The sequence below is a fragment of the Phaethon aethereus genome (assembly GCF_964289735.1).
Source record: "Phaethon aethereus genome assembly, chromosome: 8".
NCBI lineage: Eukaryota > Metazoa > Chordata > Aves > Phaethontiformes > Phaethontidae > Phaethon > Phaethon aethereus.
The window spans coordinates 10083536-10105863 of NC_138584.1; the positions used below are offsets into that span (position 1 = coordinate 10083536).

Consider the following 22328-nt stretch of genomic DNA (forward strand, 5'->3'; position numbering starts at 1 on the left):
TCTGCCTGGAACAGAGCGTAACTGACATTTTCAAACCATAATATTTTAACGTCAGTTGAGATGTTAGTAAGTATTTTTTCTACCAGAAATACTAGAATGGAGTCATAAGAGAAAAACCTTTTGAGGATGGGAAAATAAATTATTTCACATTTTTCTTATGAACAGTTTCATAGATGTAGGATTGCTGTGCCCATTCAGGAGATTTAAGAACTGCTATAAGCTTTCCTTGTACGCAGTCACTTTTTCTTCATTTTTTCTATAGCATATGGTGACTTCTCTTCCTTAAGGTGGTTTTTTTTTATTTAGAGTTTTTTGCTGTTTTGTCTTAAGGGAATGAAATGTCAACACACCTTAGAAGTAGCAAATGGCTGGGCAATGGGTCATACAGATTATACTATAGAGGGAGGAGTAACAAGTTTGGGAGTGGATTTGGGACAGATTTGAAAAACCTGTGTTGTTGAAGACATTATCTAATTTTTTTATCGAAAAGGTGTCAGTGAAACACGTTCAGAGTCACTTGCAATGATGATATGGCTTCATTGCACAAGGTTTGATGTTACCGGTTTCCTCCCTTCCTTTCCATAGCAATCATTCACAGACCACAGTGGCTTGTAAAAGTGGTGACAAAAGGCTGTTTCTTGTATGCCACATGCATAGAAATATAGCTTATATTTAATAAAATTGAGGTGAATTTTTTTTTCATTCTTGAGTACTACATACATGAGCTAAGATTAAATTTACTGTGATAAACCGGAACTGTACCAGTAAATACAATTTTGGTTGTACATTTCAGACTAAGTTTACTCTTGCTCTTTTCAATGTTAGATATTTTTTTTTAATTATTTTGTCTAAAAAGCCTGGTTTTGTCAGAGAGTGCAAAATTGTTAAAAATAACACTGAAGCATGTTTATTAAAATTATTCAAATTACACCATTTTATTAAAAAAACAACGATCATACCTAGACCCATAGGAGTGAGTGTTGTAAAACTAAACGTATGAATCTCAACAAAAAGTATTTCTGGATAATTGTATAGGAAAGGGAAAGACTCCTCAAAATTAAAATATCTTGATGATTATTTGGCACATTTGCAGTTTTAACACTGCAAAATATGTAGTGCTTTCCATTTGCCAATTCTTTTTTGAAGAAACAGTCTACAAATATGTAATTTATATAAAATTGATACTTAAATGCCCTATATAGCTTTATTACATCAACTCAGTGTGTAGGTACTGTTAATATATGATCTTGCATTATTGTTTCATTTTCTCTCTTTTCACTTGGTATATACATGTGTTTGTGTACAAAAGCTGGTTGGTTGTGTTTCCGTGGTTTTTTTGCTCAGTTACTCTCCCAAATTCCACTCTCGAGAAGCACTCCAGGGGAGAGAAATTAAAATACAGGTAGGTGCTTTAAGTGATTTCTTAGTTTCAGTCTCTTCATATAGTACTGGTGACTCTGTTTTACATATGTAGCATATATATGTATGTTTATATACATATATATTGCAGTGACTTTAAAAAATATTCACATTTCTCCCAAGTAAAAAAGAGGTATATATGTGCATACTATAAACAGAGGTAACAGAAATGAAATTATGCTTCTATCCACCTTATAAAATATATGCTTCTTTGGGAGGTGAGGGAAAAAAAATATTCTCTTCTATGTTCTTTCCACACAATGAATTGCAGTCAGTGATAAAAAATTACCACTGACACCAATGATGCTCTAATATAGAGGTGATACTTAAGTTCATGTATGAAAAGCTGTAAGTTTTGAAGTGTTCATAACAGGAATTTAAATCATCAGAACTCAAAGCGAGACCTTGATTTAATATATATATTTTAAAATAGTTCTGTTAATTTTTTTCGTGCTACACATGACTTGATAAATTAGTTATATCTTCCTATGCAATGCATCCATCTTGTGATGCTATTAAGGCCATGTAGCTTAGATTACCAGTATAGTAGTGTCATGCAATTGATTAATGGAAGAGGAAAAAAATAAGGTATTTAATGAAGCATCAGAACAAAGCTATCAGCAGTAGAAGTGGTCTCATATATTTATATAGTCTATTAATGAGTTATCTATAGGATAATTCAGAAGAGACTTCTCTTCCCACCCCTCCTTGGGTTAAAAGAGCAGATGCACTGTTTTCAGGCACCTTAGTTTTGTGGAGCAATTTGATGTAGGCAATGCATTGAAGTCACTGGCTCACTTCATGGTGTGGCACAGACTACTGTTCTACACCAACTGATTGGAGAAAAAAAAAATTGTCATCCAGACTTAATTACAATTTAAGTTGCATCCTTCAGAAGTGAAACAGGTGTCTGTCCTGCTTGCTATAGCAGATGAGCAGCTTACATCTTGGTCTGAGATGTCAAAATAGCAGTTGACAGAATAAAATTTGGCAGAGCTTTGTCTTGCCAGAGAAGATAAAGTTTCTGGTATAAGACTTTGGAAAGCTGACAGATTCTTGGTCTGACTGTTGAAGTTCCTACTTCTTCAAGTGAAAAATAAGTCACTGACAATTATCATGAAGTAACTGCATGTCACCTGTTATTGTACTTTTCTTCTGACCTATAGTTGAGATCCATGGACCAGAAGCAACACTGACTTTGGCACTAAAACTTACTAACTGATAACATAGCAAGCAATGAACAGTCAGAGGTATCTACGGCAAATGAGTAAATCTTCTGCTAAGGACTGTAGCTAGGGAGATAAAAACCCTCATGGACTTTGAAAAATCACATGAGTAACAACAGCTGTTCTGGTTGGGAATCTCCTCAATGCATCTGTTAACATTTATTTTGATGGCTGTCATACATAGGAGAGGATCTAAGGAACTCCTAACAGTTTGTCACCTTCTCAAGCACAGCAGGGTGAAAAAATCAGTTGTAGTTTTAAAGATTGATATTGGAATGACAACTCAACTTCTTTCAGCCCAGTGAAAAAGACTGTAACTTTACATACTATGTTACTGAAGTTCTTGGTAGTGACTAGAGCTGGAATAGTGTAGGAAATTGAATCCATTTCATTTCGGAGCTCTAGAGGGCAGTAAAATAAAACAATATTAAAAAAAAAAGAAAACAAGAAAACAGTTGTCCAGTCACCCAACAGGGCTTTCTGTCCCAGAGGAAGGTAACAGGATCATGTCTTTGGTAAGATTTGCCTGTTTGTGTGCTCCAGATAAAATGATAAATGAGATTTGATTAAAATCTGTACTGGAAGCAGAAATGTGCCACATACCGTTTTGGTACTTCCTGGGACACACTGTCCCTGAGGGCAGAAAGGCTGCCTGGAGAGAGTTGTACCTGGTCACAACTCTGAAACCAAAACTAGATAGTGCTGGCCAGAATGGATAGAAGCTCCATGAGCTCCATGTAGAGTCCACTGTCTGCCCTGTAGGAGAGTTTGGCAGAGCTGAAAATTTCCCTTTCTTTGTATAAATTCTGGAAAGGTTATGAGCAGAGCTGAACAGTTTACCTCTAAGCGAATCGTGTGTCAGTGCAGCTGTCCTTAAAGCTGCATAAACCTACCAAACTCAATGTAAATCCCATGCTCTGCTTGTATGGGATATCTCATTTTAACCATTTCACAACTGTCAAGTATATTTTGTGAAATGAGATGTTGTAGCTGATTTATGCTGAACTTTGTGGCTAATTTAGGCAATGCACTTTGTCTTTTTTATATTTTTCATTCTCATAAAAGTTACCAGGATTTTCCCAGGTATTTGCAAGAACTGTTTCTTGTTCTTTCCCTTAAATACCCTAGCACCTCTGTCACTTCCAAACAGTACATTCTGAGTGCTTGCCTTACTTGACTACTCCAGGATTACTAGCTGCCAATTCAGTGGCTTTCGCTAGTGTGTTTTCAAGAATCTACTGTTGATTAATCAAATTCAAAGCCCTTAGCTCAGTAAGCTTGAATGTTATAGTAGGAGCACAGATCTATTTCTCGTGCAGTTCAGTGGCTTTCTGTAAGTGATGGGTCCAGCACAGGGTCTTCAGCTTTGAATAAAATATTTTTAACATCATGCTGATAGTCTACAAAAAATTATTATTTTTGCTTCTGGGGCTCATTTGCTTAGCAAGGAAATAATCTTTTCTTCTTGCTAGACACAGCTTATGTTGCTTTTTTGTTCTTCTTTCTCTGATAATCAATATGTGTAGATATGGAAAAAATTAAGTTTTGATGGCAGCTGAAGTAATTGTAGCAAATGATAGAGAATATATTAAGAAATACCTGTGGTATACATAATGCAAAGCCCTTGTTTCACATGTTTTGCTGTATCTATTCTTAACATTGAGAAAAATAATTGCTGTTTCTTATAATGTAGCAGCAAACCAGTATTTTTTTAATTGAGATAGCTTAAAACATAATTACCACATTATAAACACTCGTTTGATCTTGTTAGGCAATATGTAAGTACCTTCATTTAACTTTGTGAATATTCAGACTTAGTCTGCTCCTCCTTTGGAGTTCAAGATCAAACTGAATAGAGGCAAGTATGCAATAACTTAGCATGCAGCTTATGGCCCCTGCTCATTGCAGAGGGGTTGGACTAGATGACCTTTGAAAGGTCCCTTCCAACCCAAACTGTTCTATGATTCTGTGATTCTATGGTGAAAAATTTAAAGTTGTGTTCATAAATCCTTCCTCAGTAGACTGTTTTCCTGGATATTTGTGATCAGTAGGTAATTTCGTTACTCTGAAGAGATCTAGTTCATATTAAAATAGTTTTATTCTTTTAACATAAATATGCTGAGTAGAGGCTTGTATTCATAGTCTTCCTTTGTGGACAGTAACTTACCTGACTAGTAGCATGGACAAAACCATAGCAACTTATTTAAAGAATCTTGCCATTTTTCACATTTAAAATTGGCCAGTATGAAAAATGGTCAAATACTCTCAGATACATTGGTTATTTGGTATTAGTCACAAATCAATTTATAAAGCTGGATTCAATCTTTACTGTGTTAGTAGTAAACTTTCAATACTTCAATAGTTCTGAATGGAAATGATCAGTTGATATAGATGTCTCTTCTGATTAAATAAATGTAACTCTTTGAATTGGATGTCTAGCAGAAACATTTATATTAGTCCAGGTAAATTCAATAAAACATTTTTGACAGAGCACTAACCTTTGGAGTGATTGATGACCAAGTATCAATATATCTATAAGGTACCATGATAGTGCTTATATGGTGTTCTACCATTGTTCCATAAAAAAGGAGAGAACTCAGAAAAATTTACTTTATTCAGCATGAAAATTGTTTTTTGAAAGTCCTGTAAGAATGTATAACTTATATTTTTTTAAAAAAACTTTCTAATGTATAACTAAAATGTGCTGTAAAATCCTAACTTTGCTGGTATGTAGGTCATGTAATTATTTTGTTTCTAAAAAAGCAGAAGCAGATGCGTTATGTGAAAAGTGCCATTAGATCATGTTTCATAATTTTGTGAAATGCTGGCCTTATAGAATCCAATAGAAACCTTTTCATTATCTGGACTGAGACAAGCTCATCCCACATGCAAAATCTCTGTGTAATTTTAATTACACATATTTTACAGCTCATTTTAATCTTCTGTTCACAGAATAAGTCTCAGTGCCTGAGAGGGAATAAGGGCAGTAACAGTATAAACAACATGCATGTTCATTCTTAGTTATTTCTTTAAAACTTACAGCTGCTGTCCGGTCCACCTCACAGCGGCTACTCAGAATGAAACAAGCTTCAGCATCATCCATTCTAGAAGAGGGGAGACAAGGCTGTTACATACCAACAAAATACTTGTGTGGACTTGGGTTTCACGGCTTATAGTCTTGTATGCTTATAGGAACAGAATACAGAGAAAGTTTAGTCTATCTGTTCTCGTGCATTATCTGAATGTCAGCAGCAGTCACCTTGTGTATTAACTCACGGTGTACCACTACTTCTTGACTAGATTCTGGGAAAATTTTTTTCCCTGGTGCCAGTAGAAGCTGTGCCAAAGCAATAAAAGCACTGTGGCCTCAAACAGACTTAATTTGCAATATAAATATTTATCTGCCATGAGTATAAAAGGTGAATAAATAGCACCAGTCTGCATAGTGTGTAAGGGTATGGTATGTGCAAGTTGTTATTGAGAGGAGTGAATGAGAGCGGGCAGATAACTTAATACAGACTTGTCTTGCCTAGTGATAGCAGAAAGATGGGTAGATGTATTATGCATAATAAAGCATTAGGGATAAATAACAAATATTTCTGTGTATATATGCATTAAATGAATTAATTATTTTCAGGTCATGGTCTCTTTGAGGACTTTTAATGCCTAATTGTTCTCTAGCAGGTTCAACTGCTCATGTAATAGAGGTGGTGGTAGAAGTGCAGAGAAAAACACTCTGACTTCATGTTTCATCGGTTTACTTTTCCTCTCTTGCCTCCGATCTTGACATCCTTCTCCAGTGAATCCCTACTTCACTTATTGGTACGTGGAAGTAAAGAAATAGAGACTTGGTTGACCTCCTTGGGAAGACAGGACTTTCTGGGCAAAGAGAAAACGGATGATCAGAATGGGTTCCCTGGGAAGGGGAAAAGTGAGAAAGAAGCTGGGGAAAATGAACAGGCAATTCAGTGCTCACTACAGAAACTCCATTCTGGAGCCTGGAATGGGACCTGAGATTCCTAAACCTTTGGTTTCTCCACTACTAGAAAATGGAATTGGTGGTTGTTAATTATAGTCTAGGCCATTGGGACCCTAGGCTTAGGCTGGGAGCATATTCTTTTAGGTACTGTACAAACACAGAACAAAGACTGTCCTTGCCATGCAAGCTCTAAATGACATGACAAAGAACAACAAAAATATATGCAAGCATGGGAAACCAGTGGAAATGATGTGACAATACCTGAATATAAAAATTATGGCAGAAAGGGGTCTCACTAGATATCAGAGCAGAGAACCAACTGAAGAGAGCATGTGATGGAGAATATTGGGATTACTTTACAGATGTTTTTGAGAAATTCATCCTAGACTGAAGGGACAGCATGGGTGAAATCACAATGGGACTTGTATGTTAATCTGTAACATGTGTGAAAGAGAATAGCATTATAGACTTATCAGAAGTTTACCTCTCAGTAAGAACTGTGAGTTGCAGGCTAAGTGAGAATAAGGGGTCACTCCTTGATGCCATAAAGAAGGGTAAGCCAGGGAAGGACTGCAATAAGGCAAAGTGATGTACCACGTAAATAATATTTCCAGAGTGTTCTGAAACAAGGGTTCAGGGACTTGAGATTATACATGTCAAGAACATAAATATAGTTTTAAGTGGGGCAAAAATGAGAGCTTGTGTGAGAAAACACTTGTGAGATGCAGGCTCAATCTACATAGGATGCTCCACAATATGTTTCCAAGCTTATGATCCACAATAGGACACTGGTTTTATTTTGGTGGAAAAATTAAGATCTATTTACAACTGTCTGCAACTAAACTAAACTTTATGAATAGAGATCCATAGAGAGATGTCAGATAGCTTGGCCAACCTTTTAGTTTTTGACTGTAGAAATAGTAGTTAAATTTGTGTGTTCTATGTGAGACCATTCAGAGAAAGTATAAAGAGAAGGATAAAGCCAGATCATTGTAGATTGCCCATAGGCACCTAGCAGCAGGAAAACAGGAAGCCTCAAAAGATTAAAGTACCTGAAATGGAAAAAATCACTGTAACAAAGGCAAATCAATATATCCAAAATAGTAATGTCAAATGCAGCTGATGTGTAGAAGTGAGGACAGAAGGCCACTTCTGAGCGCTGATTAGGAAGAAATCATGGGAGCTCTATGAGCAGTTTTAGCTAAGCATGGGAGCAGAATTGTGAAGATGAGGTCTTTAACAAAGTTGTAGGAAAGAAAATTAAGTTAAATGAGATGAAATTTTGATGAGAGCTGATCACGTAACTGGGATTGACAGTATATATAGATGATTGTGTAAGGAAATGAAACCTCATGTTCATATATTCACCTTTTTCCCCCAATGTTTTTTGTAACTTCATGAATCACTTCAGCCACAGATGACAGGATAATAACCGAAGAGTAATGTCTATGAATGTAATGAATTTAGACAACAGAAACACTAATGGCATCTATGCTAAAAACATTTATTAGAACTCAGAGTACCATTATGAGAGAAGTGTTATTAATATCCTAACAACTGTGAGAAAGCTTTGTCAATGACACCATTTTTATGTGCCAGAAAACTGACTCTGAGACAGAAGAAACCCCAACAGAACCACTGCCGAAGGATGGCAGAAATTAAAGGGACTTTATATATTGAAGAGAAATTTCTGAATGGAAAAAGTATGAGGTAAAGAAAAAGAGAGGACATGAAGAGGATCAAGATTTGTGATGGTTCACTAAATTGGAAGGAGAGAGAAAAAATATTTGAGGTCATGACAGAACATGGGAGAGAGCTGTTGGGGGAAAAAAATCAAGCATGGTAGTGTCAGTCACTTTTTAGAGCTAGTCTGCTCGGAGAATGAGAGCTGTTTTAATCAGTTATTCTGTTTCAAATACTGAAGTAGCTATAAAATTTCCAGTCATGCTGATGAACAATGTAAGTATCAATGTGATACCTCATGACAGAATTAGTTCTGGTTTTTTGTTAAAGCTGGCCACATGAACATTGTTCAAAGAACACCAAAAATTTGCGAAGTGAAGCTCTCAAAGGTAGGAAGCAAGAACAAATACCATTTTTGTGAAGTCCAATTTACAAATTTACATATGCCCAATACCAGGGCATATAAAGAAAAATACAGTCTTTAGTTAACTAACTATTTATTACTTATGCAGTCAACCAACTTTTGGTATTCCTTTACTTTTTGGTGCAACCTTTATCATGTTATTTTGACATTGCCTTTCACAATAATATATGTATAAATTTTGATAATGAGACACTTTGTGATTATTTTGTTGTTGGTGGTAACTGTTACTCTATTTATTACAAGACATTTACGATGTGCCTTGTTATCTTCTCAGTACATTATGTTCTCATTAAAAAGAAATACAGCAAACATCTTAGGTATTGGGTTATATTTCATATTAAATGTTCTATTAAATTCCCACTATGCTTCTTCCCTCAGGAGAGGTTGAAAATTATTCTATGACAGGTACATTCAATTACATGTTCTGCAGGAAAAAGCACAGTTCCACAGTTTACTACCTCCAGGTTATTATAAGTGAAATTCAAGATTATCTTTAGGGAACAGCCTAATTTTTCTTTTCCTAATGTGTAGAACAAGTGCTAGCTAAATGCCCACATTAATTCCTTCTTGAAATCAGGAAGAAAGCAAAAAAAGGAAGCGCTCTCTAAAAGAAAATTTCTAATCCTGAAATAAGCTTTATTGTTTTTTCAAATTTTAAACAGATATAGTTGTGTTTTCACTGGCAGAAATCTGAGAGTGTAACACTGTTCACTAGACTTCTCAGATTAGATTCTTGGAAATAACTCCCCTGGCGTAAAGATGACTGCATGACACACATACTCAGACAGGTATTGTCTTAATTTTACATATCTGTATTAGTTGCTGAATAAGTTCTTATAAAGAACAATGCAGATAAGTTAAATCAGTTATTTGCTAAGAATCACCTTTCTCTGTCTTTGGAGAGTTTGAAAAGATGATCCTTCTACGTGAATTCCTTCACACCTTCAAGTGACTGAGCAATGCGGGGCGGGAGGGACTTGAGAAAGTGTTTGACTGATGTATTTTGATTAATGTCATTCACTATTAACTGGCAGAGAGAATTTTTTAGAAGTGGTGGAAGTATGTGTGTGGTTTGCATGGCAAGATATTGGTAGCAGTGGGGACTGCAGGAGAGGCTTCTGTGAGAAGCTGCTAGAAGCTCCTCTGTGTCCAATAGAGACCATGCCAGCCAGCTCCAAGAAGGTCCTGTCACTGGCCAAGGCCTAACCCATCAGCAATGGTGGCAGCACCTCTGGGATAACATAGTTAAGAAGGGGGGGAGGGGAACCTCCACAATTGCAGCTGGAGAGAGGAGTGAGAATATGAGAGAAACAAGTCTGCAGATGCCCAGTCAGGGGCAGGAGGTGCTCCAGGTGCCAGAGAAGAGATGCCCCTGCAGCTCATGGTGAAGACCATCATGAGGCCGGCTGTCCCCCTGCAGCCCATGGAGCTCTATGCTAGAGCAGATATCCACCTGCAGCCAGGGGAGGACCCCACGCCAGAGCAGGAGGCTGTGACCCCATGGGAGGGCCCAGGAACAAGCTCCTGGCAGGACCTGTGACCCTGTGGAGAGAGGAGCCCAGGCTGGAGCAGGTTTGCTGGCAGGACTTGTGACCCCATGGGGGACACAGGCTGGAGCAGCCTGTTCCTGAAAGATGGCACCTTGTGGCAGGGATCCACACTGGAGCAGTTCATGAAGAACTGCAACCCATAGGAAGGACTCATGTTGGAGTAGTTCATGGCAGACTGTCTCCCGGGGGAGGGACCCCACGCTGGAGCAGCGCAGAGTGTGAGGAGTCCTCGCACGAGGAGGAAGGAGCGGCAGAGACAATGTGTGATGAACTGACCACAACCCCTGTTCCCCACCCCCTTGCACTGCTGGTGAGGAGGAGGGAGAGGAGCAGATTTGAGCCTGGGAAGAAGGGAGGGGTGATGGGAAGGTGTTTTAAGATTTGGTTTTAGTTCTCATTACCCTACGCTGATTTGATTGGCAGTAAATTTAACTTCTCCAAGTCGAGTCTGTTATGCCTGTGATTGGTGACTGATTGTCCCTGTCCTTATCTCGACTCACAAGCTTTTTGTTACATTTTCTCTCCCCTGTCCAGCTGAGAAGGCAGAGTGATAGAGTGGCTTTGGTGGACACCTGGTGTCCAGCCAAGGTCAACCCACCATAATGCAGTAAGAGGAAGGCCCTGAAAGAAGAGTATATGGGAGTAGTTGCTTATACTACTAGGCTGAACTTAGGAAGAAAACAAAACTGTGCAATGGGTTCAAAGGGTGATAATTATTTTTGTTTACTTTTTTCCCCCCTTCAGTTGGTCAGGAGAACTACCAGCACATTTACCATCTTTGCTCAAGGAAAAGTAACTAACATTACTGTCAGCTTTGAAATTTTCTGTGCTGCTTTTTCAGAAGAAATCACAGGCACTCTGTTTCAATACCTCTAAAAACGGAGACAGAAAAGACGGTGAAGAAAAATTTGGTCAACTGAAAGTTCTTACAAATATTTGTTCCTTGAAAAAAAAAAATCATATATTAAGCAAAACAAATTATACCAAATATCTTTGCTTTCTAAATACACATGCTTTCCTTCTAGCATAGCTTTTGTTGCTTGTCAAACTTATTTATCAAACAGTATGAGCGAAACAAAAGTAAAAAATTATATTCGTCAATATTTGCCTACTTAGCTCTCAACAGGTCTTGATCTTTTAGTGCTGAGCCTTGCAGATAGATAACTCGTTGGGACCACATTGGGATTTGTAACACCCTTCGGACCTGAGCATCCATCTCAGTAGGACACAAAATAACAACATAATAGTCCTGTCAAAAACATAAGGGGAAATAATAATGTTATTTTTTTATATTTCCATCTATTATTGCTAGAGAATGAGTCAACAGAGACTCAGTATGTCAAAAATGTCTCTAATAATTCTCAAATTTCACTGACAAAATTTGAGTTGTGTTTAAAATACTGAATTCTTTAAAAAAAACGGCTGGGCAGTTGTCAACTATAGAATCTATAAAAGACTCTAGGGTGTCAGCTGAAGCCCATTTAGAAGTATTTTTGTTTCCCTATGAGCATAATTCTGTTTACAGACAATTTACATTTCTGTCATTCTAGCTGGAGAATGTAGGACATTTTTAACAATCAAAATGGAATGGTTTTGCCCCAAATCTTTCATCTACATTAATGAGCAGATCCAAATTCTGTTTCCTATGCCTACAGACAGTCCTTGTTAGGAAAAGCAAGGTGGCTCGGAAGTATACATGTGTGTACATATGAAAAGGAGAGCTTAAATAGAATGTGAGAGACTGAGCACTTAGGACAGGCTTGTCATAGAAGTCTTCCTTAGCACACAAAGACTTTTGCAGAAAACTTAGTGCATTGGATCCAGTGCATGATCTGTATCCTTCAGATTCCCATTTCAACTGTGAAGGTAACGTATATAAGCTCTTTCAGGCTACATAAGTAGTATTAGGATTTTCTTCATCTCCAGCATATCATAGAGCCTGACTCGTTCTTCAGGCTAGTTAGCTAAACTTTGCATTTCAATTTGTGTTTGCATGTATAAAGAAATTGATTTCTTGCGCATTTGCTTATGTCTCTTACCAGCTAATTATTTTGGGGAATATTTTGGATTTGGGATTTGTCAAATTGCTGCTCAGCAATTTGAGATTTGTATTTTTGTGATTTTTTTGTACTAGTTAATGAAGCATGGTACCACAGGTAACTTAGTAAAAGACATAGAGAAGAATTAGTAAAAGAAATGGTCTGTAGCAAAGCTAATGATAATGAATTTAAATTGCTATCTCATATAAGTATGCTTTTATATGATCAAAACAAGTCACATGACATCGATTTGCATTAGCTAGGGAATATGTGTACACCAAGAAAATCTCTTGCGTGTAATCTTTCAAGGTCTTTGTCCTTTGAAGTACATCTATTTATTTCTTAATTTCAACAATTCCAAAAGGATCTAATCTTCCCAAACCTGGGAAAAAGCCAAAGCAAAATGCAAAAACCAAAAGATATTTTGACTTGTGAGGAGTTTTGGATCCAGTCCCAAAACAACAGGAAAAAATAATTTGAGTAGTTTTCATTTATTTTCTATTTTGGGGTAGAATACAAGGAATTTGCATGGAAATATCTCAACTTCTTATTGCAATTACAGATTCCCAATTCAGTCAGCTCTTCCAAAATTCAGTTTTACAAATTAAAGACAATTTCATAAGGCTCTCTACAAAAAATTAGTGTTTTGAGTTTGTTCTTTTTTCCCCCGCTGTTAAGTACCTGCAATCTGGGATGAGCATAAAATTCATTTAAGAAATCCATAAGTAAGTCAATCTTCAAAGAGCTAACACACAGCACAACATGTTTTTCTGTCTGAGCTCTGTGTCGACTGTAGTTTCCACCAGACTTTTGTCTCTCCATCCACAAATATGCCAACTGTTCAAACTGCAAGAGATGCCAATTGTCAGTGAAATATAGACAAGCAGATGTGCAGTACAACTGTATCATGACTTAACAATGTTGCATCATTTATCTCATGCCTCTATGAAAAGATACCCTTAGTCCACAATGTCTTTTTCTTTGTAAAAAGTTCTCTAGAAAGTGGGTGAGATGAATAATATGGTGCCTGAAAAACATGGCAGTAGAGCCAGTCTCTACCGCACATAAATAGCAGGGTAAATCCATTAAAGTATCATGAGATTACAGTAAATCTCAAAATTTTAGAAAATAATGAAGGCTGTACCTTATTTCCTTTATGTATTTTATACTTCTGAGCACTCTTTTCGCGGTACTATGGGATATAAATGCTTCCCTCAAATGAAAGGTTAAATTTTCATACACTTAAGTGTATACTGTGAGTGTAGATACTCCGACAGAAGCACCATTTTGACTTAGTTTGGGCAATAACTCTTCTCAGAGATTTTATGTTCTGAAGGTCACCTTTTGTATACTTTCTTATCTGTCACAAATTTAGATACAACATAAATACACAGCAGTTGTTAATATGGCAAAATTGCCTTTGCCAGATGAACAATATATGCAGACTAACAGTAAACATTGCTCTACTAGTGTGAATCCTTTAGGCTAAAGAGACTACTATAACAATCAGTGCCATTGTAACCATCTGTAATAAAACATACAAACACTATTTCAAAGCTTCTTGCACATAATATGCATTTAATACTGAACTCAATTTAACTATATAAGTGTGATAACTGCTTTTCTGATCCACATTCAACTGAAGGAGAGATTGAATCATGAATAATAATTGATTTCATATCATAGCAGGGCAAAAGCTCACAAGAGAATGCCTCCCACATTCTGTGTACGGAAAACTATATGAAGCCCCATTATCACTACAAAACTATAAAATAAATTAGCTAATAGTAGGTAAATTTATGGGAAAGGACAGTAAAATCCTGGTTATCTACTGGTAATGCAGAGCTCTTATGCTTGAAGTGTATATCAGAACTACCTGAAAGACGAAATGTCTGTTTCCTAGGAAATTCCAAATTTCTTAAAGCATATTTTAGTTTTCAATAGAATATATATTTTACTAAATTTTCACTGAGTGGGAATATAATTGTGTTAGTCCATATGTCTGTGTATGCAGATATTAAATACTTAGGTATAATTGAAATGTTCAAATAATTTCAAGAAAATTAATGCTGGAAGCTTGAGCTTCCAACCTCCCAGGGCTTCTGTGTTGTCTGCTCACAGTGAACTTTAGTTCACTGTCAAAGCAGCAGAGTCTGGAAACTATGGCTGTGTGAGAAACTTTGGAGCTTCATAGTCTAGCACATCTGTTATAAACTTTGATAAGCATGCACAATGTATCCCCACATCCCCTTTTTGTGGCACAAGGTCTTGGGTGATCACCAAGTGTGGAACAGTTAACATCTTGGCAGGGCTTCCCATGTAATCTCAGGGTTTCTGTCAAGCCTCACCTAATGAGCTGGGAAACGTTTGGTACAAATTTGATGAAACTGATGGAAACTTTGAAATGCTTGGATTTTCATAAATCAGCCTGTTCCCGTTAGAAGTCCTAAACTTAACTAGGCGTCAAAAATTCTTAACTGTGCTGTTGGCTCTGTGTGCACCGACATACACAGCTGTGAACACTATTTGCTTGAGTTGCAGATTTAATGAGATTTTTTTCAAGTTAGCACTGAGCTGTAAGAGTAAGAGAGGAAGTGGAGAACCAAGATTAGAAACAGGGAGAGCCTGCAGAGAAAATGCTATACTAGCACCAGTAAGTGCTGGCTAATGCATTTTTGGTTTTTTTTTTTTTGTTGTTGTTTTTTGTGTTTTAAATTGCTCCATTAATAACAAGCCCATATCTTAGGATGAAGGAGGGGCTCTGTGGTACATGACAGGAACAGAAAGTTTTCACCAGCACTTGAAAACTGTTATTAGTGCTCTGGTTTTTAGTATAAATCTAGACTATAGGAGAACAGAGGAAAAAAGAAGTTAAAAAAAAAAAAACCCACCAAAAAAAAAATCCAACAAACCCCAATGAGAGGTATAGAAGATGGGTTGTTTTTCTGATATTTTATATACGATAGTAACAATAAATTATTTCAGTTATTATTCTTTTGTTTTAAAAACAATTCTAAAGAGAAGAAAAATCCACGTTTACCTGTATGGGCAGCACCACAAGGGCAACACAGATCATAATGACAACAAGCAGCTTTGAAGGCCATATCTTGGGTGTAACATCCCCAAAGCCCACAGTGGAAAATGTCACTATGCAGAAATAAAGGGAGTCAAAGAGAGTCAACCTGTTTCCTGCTCGTTCCAGATGCTGAATTCCACAAATACTATGTAGAAAAGAATGAATAAAGACACGAAAAATAAAAACTGTACTTAGGGTCAGTTCAAGTTTGATGATTATATGTGCAGAGAACTATTTATCTTCAGAATTCATAAATTGCTTAGCAAAGAAATTTTTTCAGAGAAGAGTAAAAATTAGTATCAAACCAGAAGTGTGGTGTTAATATAATTTTCAATAAAAGAAACTCATTTTCTGATTATTTCAACATGATAGTCACAAACTTTATTGCTAGGTTTTGCCTTGTGGCTGTTGTGAGAGAGGGGTGGTATATAGAACGTCATGGATTGATGCAATTCCTCTCTAAACCAGAATAAAACAGATGGTACATAGTTGCCTCCATTTAAAATTTTTTATAAACATCTCAACTTTTTCAGGGTGAGTTTGCTGGTATAGCCAAGATGTACATACTGCTTTCTTTAATCTATCGCTCTTTATGCTGGTCTTTGTCCCTTTCTCTGGCAAGAGTTACTAGCATGAACTAGTTATGAGAGTACACATTGCATATTAGAAGGACAATGTTGGTACAAATGGGTACTGGCTGTCTAGAATAAACTGAATGTGAGAATCGCAGGCTATCGAATTGTCAGAAGAATGTGTCCAGGTTCAGCCTTCAGGTAGAAAGTAAAAGATGCCAACTGGTATGAAGATTCTGCTTGCTAAAAATACAGAATAGAAATAGAAGGCTTGGTTGTCTTTGATAGCAGAATGAATGAAGTTTATTCCTTCCAGTCACACATTCCTGTGAACAAGTAAATGGTAGCCCAAGTTAATTGGTAATTATTTCTCTTGTAATCATCATGATGTGCTTCTGGTTTTGAGAAGCAGTAGTAGAATCTGTCCGCAGGTCTTACTGCCATTTCATATGGTGCAGATTTTAAAAATATTTCACTTTGAAAAAATATACCATGATAAAGAGGTTCCCAAGTTTAAAATATGGTCTTCCTTAATACAGTAGAATTACTTAGATCAATTCAGGCTTTTAAATTATATTCACCTATATGAAGAAAATCAATGTGTGCACCACCCTGAATAGTGTTTTTCCCCCATTGGAGTCAGTGGAATGATTTCTCCTCAGAGAATTGGAGAGATAATTGATAAATAATATCATATTCCTTAGTAATTATTCTAGAACATACCAAAGATGATTTCGTCATATATGATATCCAGATGGTAATAGTCACTCATTAATATCTGCCATGGTAAGATCTTTGCATCACCAGGGAGACCCTGTGTTTATAACAGCTTTAGCAGTTGTTCTTCTGTTCTCTGTTCTGTTCTCCAAAAATAAATTAGCTGTAGGCAGTGGCATTTCCAGAACATATGGATCAAATTCCCAGTTTCCTTTTCACAGTTCTAGCATTTGTAGTTTTCACACATCTCAAAATGTTCTAAAAAGGGTGGGTTTTTTTCCCCTGTTGTCTGCATAAGTTTCACACTTCAGTCAGAACTCATACTTTAATATTTCTAGCCTTTTTGTCCCACATTTTTCACTGGAGTTGTAATCTAGACCTTCCATAATTTCACTATGTTCCCTGGGTTTTTTTTTTTTTTCTGTTTTTCCTTTTTTTCTTGGACAAAAATGATCATTACATTTTTGTCCTTTCAGATATTAACAGAAGGACTTCAAGGAATTGTTCTAATGAAGCTTTCTTCTGGTCTCAGGGAAGTTTTTCAGTGGAATTCTTTTCTAGTATTAATTTGAAATAATGGAGTATACTGCAGAGACATCCAAATATGGAAAAAGAAGCTGTTTTAATATCATTAGTTACATAAGTTATATGTAATTTTAAAAACACAATGGTGATGGATTTTTAATTCTTCATTGTTATTATTCCTGATCACCTTGGGCATTTTCTCCTCTTTTGTGAGTACATCTCTAAAACACATAACCTTGACTTCAGGAATTAAGGTCACGAGGGCCGGGAAAGCAGCAATTACATTGAGCCAGTGATATGGGTTCCACCTAACCGACTATTACACCACTCCACTAAGTGTGTTAAATATCTGTAGAAGGGTTTGTATCGAAGTATAATCCTATCATTGAAGCATAACGATCCTATCATTGCTAGAAATGTAGTTTTTCTGATGCTGGTGTCTGTGAAATTGCTTGGTGTTTGTTTATGCAAAAGGACCAAATTTACTCTTTGTATCTGACAGGATGGATTAAAATGTAAAAAAAAAAAATTGTCCGCTAGGATTTTTTTACAAGGAATGAGAATTATTTCTTCACTTTTTGTTCTTTTTGCGAAACCTTAAAAAAAAAATTAGTAACTTGCTGGTAGGAAAACTCAAGTCTTGATAAAGGAGATATTGTCTTTGTTGTTGTTATTTTTCATGAGCTTTCTGTAGGCAGCCCACCCAGTCTGAAATAAGTTAATATATCATGAAAGATTTCAGCCTTTTGTAAGTAAACAGTAAAATTCTCATTCAATTTAGTGAGATGAAGATTTCATTTTATCAGCTGTACTTCCTAATACTCCTATATATTTCTATTCCTTGAAGCCATCAAAATAATTTTGTGCCTGATCCAAAATGTGGATTCAAGCTGTTTCTCGTTGAACTCAGCAGGCATGAGCCAGAGCTTCTCACATTTAGTTAACAATATTAAAGTCAGTAAGACATAGGAGCTATTTCTTCTTCGCTGAAGCAGAAATTCAGAAATTCTTCTAATAACTTGTTGAACAAATTAATTTCTTTCCTCAAAATTACTTGCACCTCATTTGCAGTTCTACCAAATTGCACTTGAAGCTCTAACTCTGAAAACAAAGGAGTTATAGATCCAAAATTAGGTTACCAAGTTCTTAATTCTATTGGGTGTTTTGGTGCACTGCCTTTTGTTTTTCCTAAAGCCAGAGATCACAAAACTAGAAAAAACTGACTTTCAAGAGACAACTTTATAGAAGTCTAATTACTAAATGAAATATTACCTCTCTTACCCCTCCCCCAAGAATATTATACTTTAATCTCCCCCCTAGTGCCTCTAAAGAAACATTCCTCAGCATCTATAGCATGTTCCTATCTATTTGGGCTACCTGATTACACGGCACATAGAGAGTGCAGTGGAAAGTTATTGGCTGTCCATGAAGCCAAGTCCACGTGGATTAGTTACTCCATTCCCCACAACTTATTGACATCTTTTAATATAGCCTAATTTTTATATGAATAGTAGTATCAACTTTTTTCCTTGTAAATTAAGTCTTAAGCATTATTTTTAAAAGGTGCATTAATTTTAAAAGATGCGTAAATACGACATGTACCAATACAGACAGCATATGTTCTTGTCTGCTTTCTCGTATTTCCTGACGTAATGAAATATGCAGTAAGTTGGACTTCATATTTTGGCTGTTTTGATATTTTATGGTGGTATTATTATCTCCTTGTTTTTATTTGCTTCCTCGTCCTCTTTCATCCTGTGAAACAGTAATTTACTTGGTCATCCCTGGACAAACATAATGATTTCAAGCAGGAAAGGAACGCTCAGCAAAGGCAATGCTCACACCAACTTGTTCTTGTGGAGCAATGAAACCACTGAAATAACAAATACACAGAAAATACCTGATTAAAACATAGGGCCCAAGTCAGCACCTTCTATACCAATTTTAGGTTTCCTGTAAATTCAGCAGGGCTGTCTTTTCATAGTGGATCTAAGTGAGCAGTTACAAGAAAACAAAATTGGTTTAATGGAGAAGAGATTCAATATTACTAAAGAAAAACCACATAAACCCAAACTCTAGGTCTGCTAAAACAAAATTAGTATCAGAAAATGTATTAAAAACTGATGGACAACAGAAGTGTGATTTTAAGCACTTTATTACCACTGCACTTGAAAAACAAAAAGTAAAGATAGTAACATGTAATCTCTGAAGATTAGTCATGTTTAGTTTAGGTATCATTTGAACTTTTGAGAGTTCAATCTTTGTTTTACAGGAAGTTTTCTTTCTAATTCCAGGAATCTTTGTTTGTGTGAGTATTTTATGTTCCAAAACCAACTACTGTTTGTAAATAACCTATCTCCACATGCAGTATAGAAATAAATACTGTAGAGTAAAATAACCCCTGAGATTGTTAGATCTTTGTCATGCTGCAGTAGCAGGTTATAGAAATGGGCATAACAAGAACCATTTGGATAGCAATTTGCAAATATTGCAACCTTCTACATTTTTATTTTTACTTTCAGAGAAAATTATTTCTTACAGGTACAGCCTTTTGGCAGTCAAAAATAAGGCACCAGAAGCTGAAGCCAAAAGTTAAGAGACGCTTAGATGTCTTCAGAATTAGGTAGCAACTAACAGCATTTTTTCTTTGGACTTTATCTTTGAGCTTCAATTTGTATAATTACTTTGTTGTGTTTTAAGTAGCTAGCTATAGGGACTAGCTAATGAATATATTGAAATCAATGGGAATTAATTTTATGAGGTTCTGTGAGATTCTGTGGTACAAACTCGGTGCTTATATACTACAGAAGTTACGTCTGAAATAACTCAGAAATACAGTAATTCTGCATATTAAGTAAGTGTTCCTAGTAGTTTCTCACACCCAAAACTCTTTAAAGTTTCCGTATATTCTACCACAGAATAGTGATGTTAGAACAAATTAAAGTTTGATTATTTGATTGTTCTGTACTGCTAATTGCTGTCTGTACTCTTTTAAAATTTTCTGATGTTCTGCTGCCACAGATTTTTTTTTTTCTTTATGAGAAAAATTGGAATGAACCATCAATCAGCAAAATTGTTGATAGACCATCAACTGTAGCAAATATCAATAGGTAAAATTCAAATACAGCGAGGTACTGAAAACGATGACCATGTTAACTTTCCAGGAAATACACGGGCAGGCATTTGAGACATATTTTACCACTATAGTGACTCTAACTATCTGCTTAAGGGAATGCAGATTTGGAAAAGTTCACCCAAGATGTTTAAAGAAACTTTCTCAATCTTTACACCAAAATAAAATGTGGCTATAGAACAGTTCATACTTCAGTCTCACTCCGAAAGGCATGTACTATCTCTTAGAAGTCTGACAAATGCATAGAAGTTTTGTCTGAAATTGGCAAAAGGTGCTAACTACTTGCCAAAGATGTTAATATTAAGCTGGCACCAGTCTTAAATCCTCAAAATGAAAGTGATGCTAGGACTAATGCTATATCTGGAAAATGACCTGGTTTGTACAGAAGCAAACAGTTTTTCACATGAGAAGTTGTCTCTGCAGGGTGTTCTTTTTTTCTCTAGGGCTCTGATGCAGACCCAGATGCATTTTGCCTTATATGTTAAAATTAGACGTTATTGGAAAAGCAATTCTCAGTGTTTGTAGAATTAGTATAAATAGAATCATTAAACGCTGAATTTACACTTCACAAAACTCTGTGCTGAATACTGATGTAACTGGAGTGACATTAAAGTGGCATTTTTTTCATTCACTGTATCAGATACATATGAAAACAATGTATGTTGACTTCTGAATGATAATACATGTCCTCTGAATCTTAATTATCTTTTTCCTATGAGACACTACTGAGTTGTGTAGTCTGGTCTTACAAAAAGTGGAGGTGTTGATAACCACCTTACCCATGACCTAAAAAACTAATGCTTCCTGACAGAACCTCTGATCCTTGTGAATAATGAAGAAGAGGCAAAGAAAAAGAATAAGGGATGAGCAGAAACTACAGCAAGTAAATGAATGAGTGGAGAGACAATCAGAAAATACTCTGACCAATTATAAAATGTCTATCCTGCCCAAACACACTGAAGCTGAGGTTTTAAGTTGCTGAAAACCAAATGCTTCAATTTTTTTCAAGCCTTATGATGCTTTCTCAGGTCTTTTATAAAACCTGTTTTTTTCCTAAACATTTATTTCCTGAAAAGCAATTTTCCATAAACAGTATTAAAATAGAAAAAAAAAAAAAATGACTAGTTTAAGTAGATGTGTGTGCAATTTCCAAAATGTTAAGATGACAGAATCTGGTGCAATATGTCATGTATTATATATGAAATTTAAGAATTACAGTGAGAAGTTCCAATTTGCACCTTTCATTCCATGTAGAAGGCTTCAAAGCTCTGGGAATAACTGAATTCCAGGACATAGAAATTATTAACTACATACAAGACAGTGAGAGGAATGAGGGAGAAATGCTGATTGAAAAGAAGATGAAGGTTCTTACGCTATCTTTAAAGTAAGTCAGTAGAGAAATATACTTGCTATTCTTAGTTGGTAACAAATGATCCTACGAATGCAATAGATCATGCTGAAATGTATTCATCGACCCAACAAAATAAAAAGATACTCTGGACATTGCGGTGTCTTAATATTCAAGGACAAAATTAATGTTATAACAAGTATCTAAGACATTTTTGCAACTCTAATGACACTTCATCAGACAGTCAAATGTAAATCTTTCTCTTTTTCCAGAATATTTCCTTTTCAGAGACCAGCATATGTTTTCATACAACATTCTCCTTTTTTTTCAGAATCACAGTAGTGAAGGAAAAGACTTGGATTACTTCAACAGGCTTTGAATCAAGCTCTTTTGTTCTGTGGGACTTTGAATACAAGCTGAGGTAAGGATGCAGAACTCTCTCTTTCACTACACAGCAATCCCACCATGTCAGAAATTAATTCTGAATTACTCTTCATCTGGAAAGGTCACCTTTTTCTGCATTCCACTTGTATCTTTATCCTAAATTATGGTGTTTGATGATATCATTCTTGCTTACCCATAGTGTCTAATATAAGCATTTTCCTTGCCCAAAGATCAGTACATTATAGGCAGCTAA

The 22328-nt window shown here is 36.0% G+C and overlaps 1 protein-coding gene across 4 annotated transcripts in view; it reads right to left on the reverse strand.

The window, feature by feature from the left end:
• Positions 1-22328, reverse strand: part of KCNT2 (potassium sodium-activated channel subfamily T member 2) — a gene marked incomplete at its 3' end in the record, with an annotated part of 146567 nt that overhangs the window by 55617 nt on the left and 68622 nt on the right. For all 4 annotated transcript variants that reach the window (XM_082002908.1, XM_082002907.1, XM_082002906.1 and 1 more), the window contains 4 exons: positions 15361-15541; positions 13002-13166; positions 11394-11530; positions 5686-5749 (listed from right to left, as the gene is read on the reverse strand). In XM_082002908.1, the coding sequence (XP_081859034.1) occupies positions 5686-5749; positions 11394-11530; positions 13002-13166; positions 15361-15541 (547 nt within the window). The remainder of the gene's footprint in view (positions 1-5685; positions 5750-11393; positions 11531-13001; positions 13167-15360; positions 15542-22328) is intronic.